This window comes from Gadus chalcogrammus, chromosome 5, assembly GCF_026213295.1.
Source record: "Gadus chalcogrammus isolate NIFS_2021 chromosome 5, NIFS_Gcha_1.0, whole genome shotgun sequence".
NCBI lineage: Eukaryota > Metazoa > Chordata > Actinopteri > Gadiformes > Gadidae > Gadus > Gadus chalcogrammus.
Genome location: NC_079416.1, coordinates 9,283,288 through 9,303,242, shown reverse-complemented (window position 1 = coordinate 9,303,242; position 19,955 = coordinate 9,283,288). Strand labels below are relative to the sequence as shown.

General features: G+C 47.4%; 1 protein-coding gene across 2 annotated transcripts in view; it reads right to left on the bottom strand.

Moving 5' to 3' along the window:
- Nucleotides 1-3,674: 3,674 nt before the first annotated feature.
- arhgef10 (Rho guanine nucleotide exchange factor (GEF) 10) overlaps nucleotides 3,675-19,955 on the bottom strand; it is a 55,346-nt gene continuing 39,065 nt past the window's right edge. For both annotated transcript variants that reach the window (XM_056589851.1, XM_056589852.1), the window contains 4 exons: nucleotides 16,644-16,786; nucleotides 13,130-13,304; nucleotides 6,969-7,091; nucleotides 3,675-6,376 (listed from right to left, as the gene is read on the bottom strand). In XM_056589851.1, the coding sequence (XP_056445826.1) occupies nucleotides 5,850-6,376; nucleotides 6,969-7,091; nucleotides 13,130-13,304; nucleotides 16,644-16,786 (968 nt within the window). In that variant the 3' untranslated portion in view covers nucleotides 3,675-5,849. The remainder of the gene's footprint in view (nucleotides 6,377-6,968; nucleotides 7,092-13,129; nucleotides 13,305-16,643; nucleotides 16,787-19,955) is intronic.

Here is a 19,955-nt window from a genome sequence, read left to right as displayed (position 1 = left end):
ACTGTCGTTTTTTATCGGTCGTCATGAAAAAAACATAAGGGGTAACACTGTCGATATTTATCAATAAAAACATAGGGGGTAACACTGTCGTTTTTATCAAATGAAACATGAGGGGTGACACTGTTGTTTTTTACTGGTCGTCATGAAAAAAAACATAAGGGGTAACACTGTTGTTTTTTATTGGTCGTCATGAAAAAAAACATAAGGGGTTACACTGTTGTTTTTTATTGGTCGTCAAGAAAAAAAACATAAGGGGTAACACTGTTGTTTTTTATTGGTCGTCATGAAAAAAACCATAAGGGGCAACACTGTTGATTTTTATTGGTCGTCATGAAAAAAAAAAAAGGGGTAACACTGTTGTTTTTTATTGGTTGTAATGAAAATAAACGTAAGGGGTAACACTGTTGTTTTTTATTGGTCGTCATGAAAAAAAACATAAGGGGTAACACTGTTGTTTTTTATTGGTCGACATGCAAAAAAACATAAGGGGTAACACTGTTGTTTTTTATTGGTCGTCATGAAAAAAAACATAAAGGGTAACACTGTTGCCTTTGTCAAATAAAATATAAGGGGTAACACTGTCGTTTTTTATTGGTCGTCATTAAAAAAAACATAAGGGAAATAATAGAAATACACACATACATTTTAATGTCATGTATATCCTCTTTATTGATGATTGATTTTTGTTATTTGTCATCGCCTCAGTGGTGCAGTGGAGTGCACTCTGCCTAACCCACTGGAGACCGGGGTTCAAGTCCGCTTGATGTCTTCTGTTGGAAGGCTTGTGTCTTTATTTCATGCAAATTAAATGGAGGGGTAACACTGTCAATATTTATCAAATAAAACGTATTCAAAAACTATTTTCTCATCACAAAAACTGTTGTTTTTCTTTGGTCGTCATGAAAATAAACACAAGGGGTAACACTGTCGTTTTTATCAAATGAAACATAAGGGGTAACACTGTCGTTTTTTATCGGTCGTCATGAAAAAAACATAAGGGGTAACACTGTCGATATTTATCAATTAAAACATAGGGGGTAACACTGTCGTTTCTATCAAATGAAACATGAGGGGTGACACTGTCGTTTTTCTTTGGTCGTCATGAAAAAAAACATAAGGGGTAACATTGTTGTTTTTTATTAGTCGTCATGAAAAAAAACATAAGGGGTAACACTGTTGTTTTTTATTGGTCGTCATGAAAAAAAAATAAGGTGTAACACTCTTGTTTTTTATTGGTTGTCATGAAAATAAACATAAGGGGTAACACTATTGTTTTTTATTGGTCGTCATGAAAAAAAACATAAGGGGTAACACTGTTGTTTTTTATTGGTCGTCATGAAAAAAAACATAAAGGGTAACACTGTTGCCTTTGTCAAATAAAATATAAGGGGTAACACTGTCGTTTTTTATTGGTCGTCATTAAAAAAAACATAAGGGAAATAATAGAAATACACACATACATTTTAATGTCATGTATATCCTCTTTATTGATGATTGATTTTTATGTATTGTCATCGCCTCAGTGGTGCAGTGGAGTGCACTCTGCCTAACCCACTGGAGACCGGGGTTCAAGTCCGCTTGATGTATTCTGTTGGAAGGCTTGTGACTCTATTTCATGCGAATTTTAAATTCAAGTATAACCTTTGTGATGACTTTATCCGGTGTCTTGATGGTGCATCTTTAAGTTTGGAGGTTAACACTCTAAACAGCTCATGTTCGGATCCCTGCAAAAACGTCGACAAGGGTGCCACTGTTGTTATTTATTGGTCAACATGGAAAAAACATGAGGGGTAACACTGTCGATATTTATCAAATAAAACATAGGGGGTGACACTGTTGTTTTTCTTTGGTCGTCATGAAAATAAACATAAGGGGTACACTGTCGTTTTTTATCGGTCGTCATGAAAAAAACATAAGGGGTAACACTGTCGTTTTTTATTGGTCGTCATGAGAAAAAACATAAGGGGTAACACTGTTGTTTTTTATTGGTCGTCATGAAAAAAAACATAAGGGGTAACACTGTTGTTTTTTATTGGTCGTCATGAAAAAAAACATAAGGGGTAACACTGTTGCTTTTTATTGGTCGTCATGAAAAAAAACATAAGGGGTAACACTGTTGTTTTTTATTGGTCGTCATGAAAAAAAACATAAAGGGTAACACTGTTGCCTTTGTCAAATAAAATATAAGGGGTAACACTGTCGTTTTTTATTGGTCGTCATTAAAAAAAACATAAGGAAAATAATAGAAATACACGCATACATTTTAATGTCATGTATATCCTCTTTATTGATGATTGATTTTTGTGTATTGTCATTGCCTCAGTGGTGCAGTGGAGTGCACTCGGCCTAACCCACTGGAGACCGGGGTTCAAGTCCGCTTGATGTTGTCTTTTGGAAGGGTTGTGTCTCTATTTCATGCGAATTATAAAGTCAAGTATAACTTTTGTAAAGACTTTATTCGGTGTCTTGATGGTGCATTGTTAAGTTCAGGGGTTAACACTCTAAACAGCTCATGTTCGGATCCCCGCAAAAACGTTGACAAGGGTGCCACTGTTATTTATTGGTCAACATGGAAAAAACATGAGGGGTAACACTGTCGATATTTATCAAATAAAACATAGGGGGTGACACTGTTGTTTTTCTTTGGTCGTCATGAAAATAAACATAAGGGGTAACACTGTCGTTTTTTATCGGTCGTCATGAAAAAAACATAAGGGGTAACACTGTCGTTTTTTATTGGTCGTCAAGAAAAAAAACATCAGGGGTACCACTTGTTTTTTATTGGTCGTCATGAGAAAAAACATAAGGGGTAACACTGTTGTTTTTTATTGGTCGTCGCTCTTGAAAGCGTTTAAGAGCACTGATGCCTACCAATATGCTGTGGCTGGATGGGTGAAGGACGCTAAAGTGAGGACCTTGGCCACCAATAATCTTTATCTGAAAATGGCAAAGTTTAGTACTATATATTTGTGACTTCTTGTGAACAGTTTGTGGTGGGTTACTATCATTGATCGTTGAAATCAGTCATTCGCCGGGGACGGTTGGGACGAGTTTTCTTCATGATTCATTTTGTACCCACAACAAAACCCGATTTGAATTATTATGGATTATTTTGGACAATGAATGAGGTATAAATACCAATACTCTTTGGCTGGGACGTTGTCAACATTGGGTATATGGAGCAGAACATAGTGGGTCATATGTCAAGGTTTTTTGTATGCATTTTATTCATTAGTAAGCTGCATGGATATGCCATCTTTCAGAACCTTTCATTACCTGCACTGAAGAGAATAAAAGAGTGCATCCTCATTGTTTGATTGTGGTCGTAGGTGTTGTTGTTGGTGCTGAGTTACCACTGAGTCAGTGGGTCAGTGGGTGGGATCGGTCGTCAAGATGGCGGCGCAAAGCTACGGTGACGTCAAGTGAACGAATAGGACAGTGATCATGATTTCAAGCGATATCAATATCAGAATAATATGGCTGGTAGAATGGCCATGAAGTAGGTCTGTATATGCAGTGTAAGCTTGTCCAGGCCCTGCAAGTCAGGATGTAGGCTATGAATCTGAATAAAAAGGTAAATAGGTAGTGGCCATCCCCAAAATGCACCAGAATACAGGAAATCAAATCTATTAAATTCAAAAAAAAGAATGGGGGGGGGGGGGGGGGGGGGGGGGACCTCAGACCCCCTGTCTATTACTGTGCCCCACCAACATGTTTCATCGCCAGCCGCCACTGAAAGCACTTCACCTATATTGGCATTAACCCTTCACAGATTGCCACGCCAGGCAGTGGCATCCACGCCAGGCAGTGGCATCCACTGCACGCGTCAGGGGAATCAAAAGTTCATGCGACATTCTTTCACTATCGAACACCTCGGGTGACAGCTGTCATCAGCCCCGAGGAACGACCGTGTAAAATATTAAGTAACTCCCTTTTTCCTAGATGGTGAGCTCCAGTCTCCATTTTGGCAACACCTTTTATCTGGTTAATATGAAATAAATATGCAAATAGGTTTGATTACTGGATAAGCTTTTGCATACATTTTAAAAGTAAGATATTAGGGCAGGCTATGGAAAGTGAACTTTCTTTGTGACCGTCGCTGCACGTCTGCGCCACTGTGCCCGTCAGATATGAAAACAGCATTGCACAGCAGAGCTGTAGGCTAGAGCTTCTGTAGAGCATTGCTTCTCTTGGGAAGATAAATGCTGCCTGTTCACAGAGCGAAGGGAAACCTTTACAGACTGATAACGATACACGCAAAGCTGGAATGGAACCCCTTAACAGGCTTGTGGGAAACAAAAGGTTCCCATTTGCAGGGTCGTCAGGATTATGTGATTGCAGCCAGACAAACATAAAATAGAAACAGACGGTAGTAAAACCCCTCATCACCCCTCGGTATATCCCGATTAAATAAACCATTATTAGTATTATTAATATCAGTATTGCATTACGAGCAATATCAGTAGCTCAATATAAGCTGAGCTCTTATTCCAGTACAAGAGAGAACAGCAACGGATGAAAAGGAGGAAAGTGGGCCCAGGGAACCCTTGGGATTGGATAAAGAAGAAGACGGTGTTATTGTGTTTTGTTTCTTCTCCGTGGGCCACACTGCCACTCTGCTGAAGCAGGATTGCATAACAGAGTCTGTAGGCGTTGGTGAAACAGCGTGGCAGCAGAAATGAAACTGAAACATGAGCATACAAAAATCGGAGATGAATCTAGTGAAGATACACAAATAGGTTTGAATGAAATGTTTATATATTTGTTAAGATACAACCAAAAAAATACATGGAGACCGTGACAAAAGTAAAGCTTTGCATGTCGTTCTTTTTTTGTAATACCCTTTTTTTTTAAACGAGAAGAAAAACAAATGCGTCAAACAATAAAGCGTTCCCTCCTGGTCCTCACTCGTTCCTAGTGGAAACCTGGCCCGCCAGGTATGCCCTTTGAGGCCTCTCACGCTGGGTCAGTCATGTTCAGACTCAGACAGATCTCTACACTCTGCTCCGGCAGCCCACTGCTATGAGACATGAGTCAGCTTCAGTGTACCAATCTCAAATAAAAAAGAATGATATATATAAAATAAAACAATCCCATAGTGTAGTTTGCAGCGCCCTTTAGATCTACGACGCCCCACAGGCCACATGAGAGCTGAATACTCGACGCCGAGAATGGATAAAGCTTTGTTGAGACACACATGTACATGGACACCCGCACACACACACACACACACGCACGCACGCAAGCGCACACACACGCAAGCACACACACGCACGCACAAACGCACACTCGGTGTGCGAACATTTCTGCAGTCAAGTTTTTTTTTTTTTTTGTATTTTGCCCCAAGTGAAATACAGGTTTCAATACTGTAAGTACTGGTATGGCACATGAAGGAGAGGAATCCAGTCTATTAGGATTGTTATACGACACTGTTGTGTTGACTTTCACACCAGTCCACCCATATCAACTGGTTTCCGCTTCCCATGATAAAATGTCCACCGGTAGCACTCTTCCGCATGATTAAGTGGTTTTATTGAGCTCCCTTTGGCCCCGTGCAAGGGCCATGTGCATGTGGATGCGTGTACGTCTATGAGGACATCCGTTCGTGCTACCACTGGGAACCTTGTGGAAGGCCCAATGTCATACTGTTGAAAGAATAAACGGATTGATTCAAAAATCAGAGAGGACAGCAGGCGTTCAGGCATTTCTTTCTTCAACAAAAGACCTCAACAGGTCTACACAAGTGCAACCTTTGAAGGCAACCTTTGTCCTCGGGCTATTGATCCGTTGGTGAACTACTGAGGCCCCGTCTCACCGGACCCCGGCCCCTGCTGCTGCTGCTGACGTGGTCACATGTTGAGCAGGGGGATCTGCCACACCATGACGGTGGAGGCGCTGTCCTCGTGGCGCGGGGCCTTGCTCTTCCTGTTGACCCTGCGGTGGCCTAGCCCCCCGGAGACCACCAGCAGCGAGCTGACGTCCACCTTGCTGGCGGGGCCGCGGCCCCTCTGGTGCTGCTGCTGGGCCGGGTCGTGCAGCAGGTCGTACAGGGCCCCGTCCTCGGGCCCGTGCTCCAGGGAGCCCTGCGACGGCGCCAGGCTGCCGCAGGACGAGCTGGAGAGCGAGTCCTGCAGGGCCATGGCGGTGCAGCCCGCCTCGCCCAGCCACACGCCTCCGCCTCCTCGCCGCTGCTGCTGCTGCTGCTGCTGCTGGCCGGTGGGGGTGGCGCCGGGCTCCGGGGACTCCCCGCTCGTCTCCCCGGGGGTGGGGGCGGGGGCGGCGGGCTGGTCGCCGGACGTGCGGTTGCACACGGCGGCGGCCATGGTGAGGAAGCGGACGGGTCCGTGGTGGGCGTGGAAGGACACCATGCCGCGGCCTGCCGAGGAACGAGCACGTCAGCTTGCGGGGTTACCAATGCGTGGCTGCTTTGCGTGCCAAGCATTCTGGACGTTTGCATGCATGCTGATAAAAGCGTCTGCTAAAGGCCCTGAATATAAATGTCCCTAACTATAACTACACTATATGTGACACATAACGGACTTCAGGAAGTGTGTACATTCTTTAGAAGGAGAATCAACCACAGTGGAGTAACGACTGCACTCATGCAGCCGTGTGTTACCGTCGGCCCACCGGGTCTGCAGGACACCCTGGAATCAGACATCTCATTTGTTCCCTCCAGGTGAAGGCATAATTGGCAAAAGGCAAGTGTAGAAAAAACATTCCTAAGCCAGGGGCCTCCTTCAGCTATGCGCAATTATTGGATCTTATTAACCCCCCCCCCAAATTGTCCTGGAAAAGTTCAAACTAAAACAGAAACAGAAAAACGGGGAGGAATGTTCTGCCATGAGGGTACGACAGTTGGAGGTCCACACTTACATTCAAGCCCCTTCAGCGCAATCAGACATGCATGTACCTGAGGGGGGCTCAGGGGCTCAGGGGCGGCTGGAGAGGCGGGGCTTTGAGCTCACCTGTCACCTTGGGGATGCCCTGGAGTCTGGGCACCGAGAGGGCCACGGTCATCCCCAGGTTGGTGCCCACCAGCAGCAGGCCGTAGCACACCAGCAGACTGCTCACCGTCACCCTCTGGGTCCCTGGGGACACAGCACACCATACACTGTTGGGTGGGGGGGGGGGGGGGGGGTTCAGGTTAACGTCGTCTGAGGTTCACGGCTGTTCACCTGGGTGAGGGGAACGGGGTACAGCTGAGCTACGCCCTGCCCGGGTGGCTTTTGACTCGGGTGTACCTTGGTAAGGGGAACGGGGTACACCTGAACTACATCCTGCCCATGTGCTCTGACTTGGGTGTGAGCTCAGCTGACACCTTCGGTTGCCGCTTCGCTTCCGCATTTGGCTTGACTTGCTTTGTCCCTGGTTTGTTTCCTTTGTCGGTGTATATTTTGTTAGGACATACTGATTGACAGTTGAATCCCTTGAGCGCGCACACACACACACACACACACACACACACACACACACACACACACACACACACACACACACACACACACACACACACACACACACACACACACACACACACACACACACACACACACACACACACACACACACACCTTGTTCTTTGTGATTCGGCGTCAGGGCTGTACAACCCACAAACACACACATGCATACTCAAACAAAGAACAGCATTATGTGCTGGACATGTTTAAAGTGTACTGTCAATGGGCCTCGTCGCCAGGTGGGATACTACAATGAAATACAGTGGGATGGGAGAGCAAGAGTTGGGCATGCAGCAGCTCTTAACAGTAGTTGGTCCCCAGGGCAACCTGAGGAGAAGCCGGGACAAAAGCAGTGCTTCACAAATGTCTCTTTCAGCCCGAGTGAAAAGGGCGACATAATGGTTCCCCTTTAAGACTAACACTCAACACAAAGGGGTTACGCAATATAACGAGGGAGGCGTAACGCCTTGATTACGCCACCATCTCTGCCTCCTTTCACAAACGTTTGCGGCAACAACGTGAATCAGCGGGCTGTACTTTGGTCCGCGGTGCCAACCATCATTCTGTTTGGACAGACGGACGATAGTGGCACGTTCCCGCCGGACCGGGGAAGAAAGCCTGCTTGAGTGACTTATTATGAGGAACCTGGCACTCTCTCACAGCAAAAACACCTCCCCCTCTAATAACTCCATGGGAATGGGATCTGTAACAACAGCCCATAATTAGTCAGGTGTCTGCACAGGAGGGGAGGATGAGGAGGGCTTTTGATGGGAATCCAGGGGGTGAAAACCAGCCCTGAGCTGGGCTTCGTGGGTGGTGAGAGGGCCCATGAGTCAACACCCAGCACTCCGACTAGAGCCCCCCCCCCCCTGCCTTCCTTCCCAGTCCCCCCCCCGCCCTCACCCTCCCTTACAGTAATCCCCCTGGGCTTTATGATGGGAGATCAGCAGTCTGAGATAGGCAGACGGACTGGTTGTCCCTCCAGCAGCACCCCCCTCTAGAGACGGGGGGGGGGGCCGTGACAACCGGGGGCTTACATGTGTATTTAATGAGGACCCCAGGTCAGCAGAGGCTCAGGCTGCTGGTTCCGGGGGGGGTGGGGGTGGGGGGTTGTACTTGACTTCCTCCTTTCATAATATTTGGAGTTCGCCGCCCAGAGGGTGAACCAAAATAAAACCTGGGCCGTGCATCAACACGGCCCCGGCTCTGGCTCCCATCCCGCCGGAGAGCCGCTTTGATCCGCACTCAGCGCCGTCGGGCCCCAGTAAGGGCGGCGACGCCCCACCCAACACATCGGCTCCCCCCCTGCTACGGCACGCCGGCACCAACCGCCCGCCTCAGCACTATGCGAGCGGAGCGGACGCACAAACGACCGGCCGGGCTGCGACCGTTTCACCCTCGCTTTACGCTGTAGTCTTGTGTGCACTTCATTTTTCGAGTATTCCAATGCAATTCAAACCCCGCCCCCTCTTGTCCAACACCCGATAACCGATCCACACTGTGGAAACAGAAGATGACCTGATAAAAAAACCTAAGATAAGATGAAAGGTTCACTTCGATCGAATGCAGGCTCCTCTGGGTTTGCATTGTATTGTGTACAGTGTGTGAGTCACCCCAGTGAGCCCAAACACACACACACACACACACACACACACACACACACACACACACACACACACACACACACACACACACACACACACACACACACACACACACACACATTTGCCTGTCATTAGGCCATGCTTGGCTGCATATTTAGGTCAAAAGCGATTCAGACAAATGGAAACAAGCACTTCCTTCCTCTTCTGCAGGCCACCACCCCAACAGCGAGAGCAGCCTACTCTCTGGGGAACACCTCATCTCACGGTCTACCAGTGAGCCCTGATGACCTCTGCATCCCCCCCCCCCCCCCCCACCCTGTTAAACACAGGGTGGGGGGCCTTCACACACAAGGGCCTTAGAAGTGAAACACCTTTCAGATGGCAGATTCTGTGTGCGATGAATAGGAAGCAATGTGTGTATCTGACCTGCTTCGCCAAACAACCTTCCCCTAGACCCTCGATCTCTCCACACAGCAGCTCCCTCATGAGTGGCTCTATGTGGGATACCACTCATGAAAGGTGATGGATCCAGCAGCAAGCAGGCCGGCTGAGGTGTTCAACATGCCTGAACCTGAGATGGACTTACCCCTTCCCACCTTGGGTGTGTCCATTATCACACACACACACACACACACACACACACACACACACACACACACACACACACACACACACACACACACACACACACACACACACACACACACACACACACACACACACACACACACACACACACACACAGTTGTTCTCAGGGTTACTCAAGCTGAACGCCAACGCCCCGTGGAGAACTCTTTCTCATGTCGAGGAAATTGTTAACTAAACGCGGTGCCCACCGTTCCATGTGAGGCTGTGAAACACGATCGACGTTCATCTCTATTTAGACGCGTCTGAAAGGAAAGTGGGTGGAAAAGAAAAAAATGGAACGTACCGGTCTTTTCATTCAGCCAGATCCAATATCAGCCCCGTTTCCTGTAACTGGAATCGACCCCCCCCCGCCGCCCCCCCAGACAGCCCTCTCTGCCCGAGCAGTCTGACCCACTAGGACGTCTGGTGGTCGCAGTTCTCGACCGCCACCCTTCAGGCTCACAGCGGGCGTCAGACTCACGGCGGGGGAATTTCCGGAAAATGCCGTGGATCGCGACATGCCACAGAAGAAAATAAAAGTTATGAGCAGGTTGGCAGAACCATGATTTTCTGCATTGTGTGAAATAGCTCCCATGAAGAGAGAGAGAGAGAGGGTCATTTCACTTTCACTTGCTCTTGCAGAAGCCCATCCACATGGACCCTACTTGGGACCAGGAGGTGGGGTGGTCTTGACCCTGATGGAGGTCAGGCAGGGGGCAGGGGGGGGGGGGGGGGGGGGGTGTAACAGGGTAGAGGGCCTGTGGTTTTAACAGGAAGTGAGCAAACAGGAAGTGGGCTCTGAGTGGCACTACCTGCCAGGCTGGGTTTGGGTGGAGGGCTTTCATGGAGAGTGTTGTTTTCTTTTGGTTCTCCTTCCCAGAACCAAGCTCCTCTGGGGCGGGTATGGACTGCATTAGCTACTATAGGCATGGGATGGCCCAGAGCAGTCTTTAGCCTTTATCATTCACATCTGGATGAGGCAGAGGCCTCAAACGTCTGGCTCTGAGAGCCGCCTCGCCAGAGCGAGGGCTTCACCACACGCTCATCTGAATGTAGTTAGGGCAAACACTCGGTTTCCTCTCAGACCTGTACTGATAGCCGTGTGGTATTTACAGGAAGGCTCCGTGCATTGAGCTCTAACCCCAGCGCTTTTCTACTCCCCGTGAAATCTCCACCATCCTTTGGGACGTTTGATGTTCACCCACAGTATGAACAACTCATCAGTACATGTAGATTATGTGTCCAATAGGGCTCCATTGACCTTTGTTTATAAATAAATAGACCTCCATAACCGTAAAATGGAGGGCAGTAAGAAAGGAATTAGTTAGAGATAATATATCATAATGAGACTTACCCAACTTGGCTTTCCTAAATTTCGGATTGTTTTTGGGGATCATCCAATAATGCCATGATTTTAAATCGCACAAATGATTGAAATTAATCATAGAAGAAGGAAACATTATTTGTTTTGGTGCATGTAACCGGAGGTCTTCTGTTGTTATTCATGTCTGTTGTGGTCATAACATGGCAGCCCAAAGCTAACAGCTAATGATGCTGCTAAAACAACACTGTAGAACTGCAGGCTCCCCATTAACTACTGACCACAACACACCTTAAGCTCTTCTCTTCAAGAATGCAAGTGCAGTCAAGGTAATCTACACCTACATGTACACACACACACACACACACACACACACACACACACACACACACACACACACACACACACACACACACACACACACACACACACACACACACACACACACACACACACACACACACACACACACACACTCTAAATCAAAGCTGTCCCCCTCAGAACAAACACATTTATCAGCAGGCTGCTCTTGGTGTCTGATGAACAACAACAGTTAGGATGCATCATCTAATTACTATACAACCGCGCTCTGGGAGGAAGCTGTCAAAGTACCCTGATAAAACCAGGGAATGACCTCATCCTCAGGACAAACAGAGCAAGGAGAGAGCGCCACAGCTGGCTGCATTATTCAGCATGCACACGGAAAGAGATGGAATGCACCCGAAATCATTCCGCAAACACAGCTACTCGTTGCCAAGGGGAACAAAGAATTAAAACTATAAATCAGGGGTGTGCGTGTGCGTGTGCGTGTGCGTGTGTGTGTGGTGGGGTGTTGTGTGTTTGTTTATGCTGGCAGACAGATTATTACAGTTCTTGGGGGCTGATGTAGCAGCAGGAGATTATATGTTCCGACACAGCTGTCTGCTCCGATGGGACTAGCTGTCATGGTAACGTGACCAGCCATTAAAGTGGGACGTCCCGGGTGGTGTCTGGCTAGAGACCTCAAGAGACACCAAGTGCACCGGGGGAGAAAGACAGCGTCTTGTCCACCACGGCGAGCGGAAAACAAACGCACACACTCTAGTCGGATCTAACCGTCGCCATGGTAACAACGTGGATCAACGGCTAAGGCAAAAAGCTTCACTTCAAAAAGGTGTTGTTTGCCGATTGCAACTTGTGCACCAATATTTTTATATATTAACACATGCGCCACAAAATAATACATAATCATGACTCATTTGCTTATACTGAATGACTTGTTTACATCCAATCTCCCTCAGAGCCCAACATCTCTGACTTTTTTCTTTGATCACTGCACGCTCAATAGCATTGCAATGTCAACATGCAGAACACCTTGGCAACAGGTTGTGCAGGCCTTCAAAGAGGAAATGTCTAAATAGGAATTCCTCGGATGGTGATTCAAGACGGAGAGGCAGCAGAACTGTGCGATAGAAAGGTGGGCCACAAAAATAAACAGACGCATTCAGTCATGTCAGAAATGTTTGGCATGTCAAGGCAAAGATGACCACACTAGCACAAATCAAGGTGTATCGCGACGTTCCAAGGATTTCCGTGTTTAGACAAGAGGCTGCCTCGGACAGCTGACGGCAGCTTGACGGATGCGCGTGCAGATGAAAGCCCCCTGGATGATCACCCAGCCTGATGTCAGCTAATTACAGACGGACAGACATCCGGTTAGAAAACTCCTATTTAAAATCACATGAGCTCACAGGAGAACAAGCTCTGCTCGAGCGTTGGAGGAGGGAACAGAGGAGGAAGTGCTTGGGTTGGTATATTTGCCAGAACAATCAGAAGAGAGAATATCAAGGACGGTGCAAGGCTCCGGTTCACTCTCAAACACACTGCTTTTTCACCGTCTGTCAGCATTCAGTATTGAGTGACACTGAAGGGCAGCCTGAATCGTTGCGGTTTCCGATGGAAGAACCACTGAACCACTGTTTCTTATATCTCCTAACCACCAGTGCTGTACCCTGTCAATACACATTTACAGTGCGGTCCCCCATTACAAGCTACACTAATACTCTTTATTATCGGGTAGCCTGTAGCAGCGCTACACGTAGCCGGCGGCCGTCGGCGCGGGGAGGTGTCGGTCCTACCGGCCAGGAGGTTGTGGACGGGCGTGGCGATGTTGATGTCCTGCAGGTGCTCCAGGGTCTCCGTGTGGAAGAGGCGCAGCGTGGAGCCCGAGCTGAAGGCGATCCAGATGCCCACGCCGGCTACCACCATGTGGGAGACCACCATGCCCTCCTCCTGGTGGGCCTCCAGCTGCCTCTGAGGAGGGGGGGGAGAGAGGGGGTAAGGGCCGGTTGGCGGATGGGTCTGGGAGCTCAACGGGGGGTTAAGGCTTGCATTTCATAAACTGAGCACTCACACAGCGTTTCATTATGCAACTACTATTTCCCACAGTATGCAGAGGCTTGACCTAAAAATGTCGCTATTCTCAATGAAGCCGTAGAGATTTCTATTTTTTTGTATGTTGTTGACAGTATCTCCACTCTATTTAAAGTGTAAGTAGCTTGCATGATTAGGCAGCCAGGGGGAGTAAATAATTAATGTCACCTGAAAAACTAACAGGGCTTCTGAAAAACAATGAGTCTAATTATAGTCCAAGTTTCCGCAGGTACAAGTAGTTGATGCCCTCCCTGGAATTGAAGGTTGAGCTGACAATACCAACAGGTCGGTTGATAGTTGCCGGCATTAATATACGCAAATCAGCTTAATAATAATAGCCTTGTGTAACTGCCATCATTATTATTGACAGTTATTCAACAGGGACCAGATTCCTCCGTCCATCCACCCCAACGGTTCAGAGCAGCGGGCTCCTCAACGGGCTCCTCAATGGGCGCCCCCTGTTGCCGCCCGTTGGACGGCGGGGCCGGTGGGAGCCTTTGTTGGGCCCTGCCAATGACAACAAAGCCTGCCACCAACACAACAGCCAGGCCGGTGCAGGGTAGAATGTCACCGGTGGGGCTGAGAGGAATGAATGTGGGCACAGAGTTATCCAGGGCGGACGGGAACGAGGCTGGGGCCCACGGGGGATATCTGGTGTAATCAAAGTGTTTCATTATTCATCCTGATTGCATAGGATCTCCTCAAGACCCTTCCTTGTAATGAGGGCCAAGGACATTAGTGTTCTATTTTTCATAACACTTATTACTTAAAGTGACAAAAAAGGGAATTGCGATTGGGCCATGGCAATGCGTTCAGCAGCACTATGTTGAAGGCTGGCTCCGCTCCATCTGTGCCAGTTACGTAACCCCTCCACACTTCCCCATAGTGGAGGCGGGTCTTTATTTGGCCAAGGAGAGCCCGTTCACAAGAGCTGCAAAGCAGGGTAGAATGCTGCTCGGCAACGGAAACACACAGAAAACATTGCCTTTGGCGATAACCTTTGAGAAACCCGCAGCTACCCATTGTATTGTCTCATTGTAATCAGCCGCTCCCTGTTTCCCTTTTCTCTTAAAGTTTCTCTTCCTCTATATTCTCTACCGTATTAAGCCTCTGTCCCCTTGAGTCTATTTCTCAGGGCTTGTGGTGAGCACTCAAGGGGACAGGGAGAGAGAGAGAGAGAGAGAGAGAGAGGCAGGGGGAGATGGAGAGAGAGGGAGAGGGAGAGGGAGAGAGAGGGAGAGTGAAAGAGAGGGAGAAACAGACAGACAGAGACAGAGAGCGAGAGACAGGTGGGCCATAATAAGCTTATTGGAGCTAACCAGATTATGTGTGTGCATGCGTGTGTCAGAGGGATCATCTATTCCTGTCCAGGAGGTGCTCCTGGACTCCGACGGGACAGTACAGAGAACCATGGACAGTGCTCCTTGGTATGCAGAGCGAGATCTGCAGGAATGTGTGCGTGAGAGAGGTGGCATTACGCATGGGCTTGAGGGCTCTTTAATACCGTTGGTGAAGCTAGCAGTGAGAGTTGGCCCGCGCTGAGCAATTAGCTCACATTGCATTTAACATAGAAGTCTGTTGACTCAATGCTTTGAGGGGTCCTGTTCAAGCAGCCCAGCTCCCTTCCTCTCATAAGACCCTGTTGTAACGCCCAGAGCGTCTAATCAAGGGTTCCTTAACGATTCAGAGGCTGCCCCAGTTTCCTCACTAAGATAAACCCTTTTCAACTAGCCTCTCTATTTCACATACTTTTATTTATTACTGGGAAATAGGAAGTTCAAACCATAGAATACAATAGATAATAAGCTTGTTATTATTATTACATTATCAATAAATGTCATGTTTAATAAATCCAATTTTTTTTTTTATTTCTTTTCGCACAGCCAAGGGTAGTTACATAAATAGATAAAACTGCTTACCTACTATCTAATCCCTCCCTGGTCCTAAGTGACTATGTTTCCATTGTATAAAAGATAGAGTCTTCTAAATTACACAATATTAACAGTAAAATAGTAGTAGTAAAGTCCTTCAAATGAATGTGTTCAAATGAAATTGAGTAAATGGCGAATGACTAATCCTGTTGAACAAATATGCAACCTCTTTTCCTTTGACACACACACCCCTTCACCCACAACACACCCACACACAAACACACACACACACGTTTAATGGCTGAAGCTAGTAAAGCAGTGTAATGGTGGGTGGGAGCAGTAGGTGGGAGGCAAAGTGTTTCTGTGCTGTGGGATATGGGTTATGGGATGAGACTGTTTTGTGGTAGTGAATTCTACAGAGATGTAGGCGAAGCTCAGAGTGGGTCACTAACGTGGATAATTGCCCTGCCTCTGTGACATACACCACCCCCACCAACCCCACCACCAGGAGAGAGACACTGCTTCCTCCGTTCACTGACAGACTCGGTAGAAAGGGAATGGTTCAGGTCGATACCGTTAATGGATCTGTCCGATGGATAGAAGGAGGGGAGATCGTTCTTTATGCGTTTTGCTTTGGGGTGGATTTTACTCTCACGTGCAGCCAGACACTTCAAACCAGGGCTGTTGAACTCATTTTAAATTGCGGGCCGTAAAAGACCAAATGATATTTCATTGGATACGGACAAATAAAACGTATAAACTATGATAGGCTTGAATGTATAAAGTTATTCACAAAATTGGCCGGTGCATTTGTACATTCACCTGTGCGTATCGTATTGTACTGGCGACATTATTTAATTTAATTTCATCGCTACTTGCAGTGTGCACACGAGGCACGTTGAGTTTCCATTGACTTCAGTGAATAGATATTTACTATAACATCTTGAGAAAATATCAACCTTCTTCTCTTTGACAGGGACATGTTGAAGTAGGCAATTAACAGTTTCTTTACATTCTGAATTATGAGTGGCCTAGTTTCCTTAAAATGGCAACTAGTGCCACCCAAGTTATTTTGGGATTTACTACAATAAATATTGTATCAAATGAGTGCGAGACGATGATTGGAGTCACAATGCAGCCAGAGCCATCTGCATGCCTTACACTGACACATTCACCTAGCTCGCTATCCAAATCTGTATGATTTACACAGAACAGAATTGGACCCTGGCACTGGACTTTGCCCACAGACACCTTCAGCACACAGACGTCTACGTGGACGGGGTGGCCGTGGTGACCCCGACCGGGAGAGGAGAAGAGCAAACACGAGCGCTGCAGATTGTGGACATACCTCCACAGAGTGTGTGTGGGTGCTGACGATGAAGACGTGACCCCCGCAGGACACCCACACGTGCTCCTCCACCGCCAGCATGGCCTTGATGGGCAGCACCCCCAGGTTCAGCACGCTGGGCTGCTCCCAGCTCCACAGGCCGTCTGCAACACATCACACAGGAAACCAAAATACATGTTTGCGTGGATTTTAATGGATTTTATTGGCAGCAACGCGAATGGCCATCGAGAGGAAAACACAACACTGGCTGTAGCGATTTTTCAGTTAAGGACATTAACAGTTTCTGTCAACAACACGGGGTCGGTAGGCTCTGGAAATGTGAAAGCAATTAGAAAATGTCAGAGAATATTCTATTATTTTCTTACTCTTTTGTTTATGCCACGACAGGGTCAAGGGAGAGCAATTCAACGTTTTTAGAACCGACCGAATGAACAGAAAGAGGAGCTGCTGGTTAATGCCACGGCCATTCATCATGCTGCTACAATGGATGGAGTAGCCCTTTGATGAACACCCTTACTGTGTTCCCTGTGAATATAAATGAGCTGTGAAGCACGAGGGTAAAGGACCCTGCAACAACAGCCCACCTACCCAGACACACAGATATTGTACACACACACACACACACACACACACACACACACACACACACACACACACACACACACACACACACACACACACACACACACACACACACACACACACACACACACACACACACAAGTCTGGACACCCATAGTGCTATTCCCTCGGGCTGTGTCAAATAATATAAACACATTTCTCTGAGACATCTGAATTGCAGCATGTAGAAGCCAAGTTCTTGCATTGTTTGACCAGAAGTCGTGTAGGTTTGGTTCAATGGCCTTCACACCAGTATAACTATATATATAAACAGAAGACACATCAAAGTGAATATCCGCTTAATATTGGGCCAGTTGGGGAATAGGAAATGACAGGAAAATACGCTCCCTGGGCAAGTCTGGAAAAGCATAAGTAAACCCCACACTTCTGAGTGTCGAGTCGCAGCACTGAACACATTATTGTAATTTTCTCTCTGTCTCTAAAGTCTGGGAAACGGCGGTGGCTCGCCCTGAATCAGATCCCCTTCCCTAATGACTTCCCTGGCTCTGAATGGGACCAAGCTGGGCAGGAAGGGAAGAAGCTCTTTCCCTCCACATCCACCACTCACACACACTCACACACTCACACACTCCCCTGCCTGGCTAATCTGGGAGCTGGTGTGGAAGTGAGTGAGGTGGGAGGCACAAAGACGCCTATTGAAGAGAGGGGAGCCGGGCGAGGAAAGCCGAGCTCGTTCTGGAGGGTGCAGCGGTGCCCAGGGAACACGGCTAAATCATCCACTGTGGAGCAGTTCTAGTGTTGATACCCGCATCTGCTGTGTATATTGTTGTAATAATTAAACTGGGTGCATATTGTTGTAATAATTAAACTGGGTGTATATTGTTGTAATAATTAAACTAACTGTGTGTGTGTGTGTGTGTGTGTGTGTGTGTGTGTGTGTGTGTGTGTGTGTGTGTGTGTGTGTGTGTGTGTGTGTGTGTGTGTGTGTGTGTGTGTGTGTGTGTGTGTGTGTGTACGAGGGAGGTTATACATAAGGAAAAGCAGGGAAGGGGAGTGCACTTTGCACAGCGATGATATAGCAGCTGTTTGTGTGGGCGTGTGCGCGCGTGTGTGTGTGTGTGTGTGTGTGTGTGTGTGTGTGTGTGTGTGTGTGTGTGTGTGTGTGTGTGTGTGTGGTTCAGCTCTGCTGGAGGGAGCCTAGCCCAGTCCAGTCCTGGGATCAGCCACATTCCTCCCTGGCAACAACGGAACAAACCCATCACAACGGAGCTTTTAAACACACGTGTGTGCGTGGGCGTGTGTGTGTCCGTGTGTGGATATGAGTCCATCCTATATTGCTGCAGAACATAAACCCGGAGCCAGAGAGAAATCTGATTTGCCCACACCAAACTTTCAGTGAGAGATAACTGAAAACACAAACAGGCAGAGAGAGAAACAATTGAGGTGCTTTCTTTCCATGTGGTCCATCTGGAGGGGCGTGCAACCTTTGCAGAGTGAGGACATATCCGCCTCGCTCTCTTTCTCTCTCTCCCTCCCTGGCTGTTTGTGTTGCAGACGGAGGCTGTGTGGTGATGTGTCATGACAACACAACCTGAGCGCTGAGTCACTCTGCACACACAGGGACACACAGCGTACACACAGATCAAACTAACCGCACACACTCAGTCACAAGTCGCAAGGATAAACACAGGCTACTCAAGTTCCTTTGTTATTCAAATGAAAGATCACATCTCTCCAACTTGAGGGGGCGACTCGTTCTGCACAGCTCTAGTGAACGTATTGTTTCAATTGATTGGTGTCTAAGTGTTAATTGTGCTGTATCGGGCTGTGATTAGTGGTTGTGTGGATGGGTTGATTGTCCCGCTTCACGTTGTAGTTGTAGCTGGCATTATTCCAGAACATCCTTCATCTTCATTTGAAATGGTCATTGTTGATTTAATATTGGGCTTTGTCTTTAAATGTCATTGTTCATGACAATCATAATCATTATTTCTGTTAATAACCCACTTGCAGGTGATAAAGTAGTGCTATTGCATTGATGTCAAAAACTACCTAAAGTACCAACTCGTGTTTACAAGTCGGTTCGTGTTTCATGATGTGAATATGATGAGAACTACCTCCTCAATACTTTGTCATCTCTACTCTCCACGTCGCAGTTTCATGCCTGGAAATAAGCAAAGCAACTTTTCCATGGTAATCCATAGTTTCCAAGCCGATAACCCGCGTAATAAAGAACACAATAGTGGCGACTCTAATGGCGCTAGAGCCCTTCCATGGCCGATCAATGTTTACTGCAGTCCTCTTGCTTAATCCTGCCGGGGCCGGCTTCAGGGTGGTGAACCAATACCAGCCCATGGGATTATAGAGGCAACTTTCCACAATGTCAGCCTCAGGTCTCCTTTATGTGTGACCGGGCGTGTGGGCGGGGACAGGATGGTGTGGGAGGAGCCGGACGGCCGCGCAGTCACCCGACCGCGCTGAGCCAAATGTCAGCCGGCTAGCCAGACAACTACAAACGGGAAAAGGGCAGTTGAAACCCTGCTGCCTCAGACAGACCCCCAGGGGAGATGTTTCCATCCAGGGGAATAAGAGAAATACAGATAAGGCAGATAAGCTGAGGTTCTGTTTATGTACAAGATATAACTGAGATGAATGTATATAAATCTTCAACAGCCCCGTACATGATCAGGCGAAGGGGTAGTATCAGTAAAACCATGTATAATATATTCT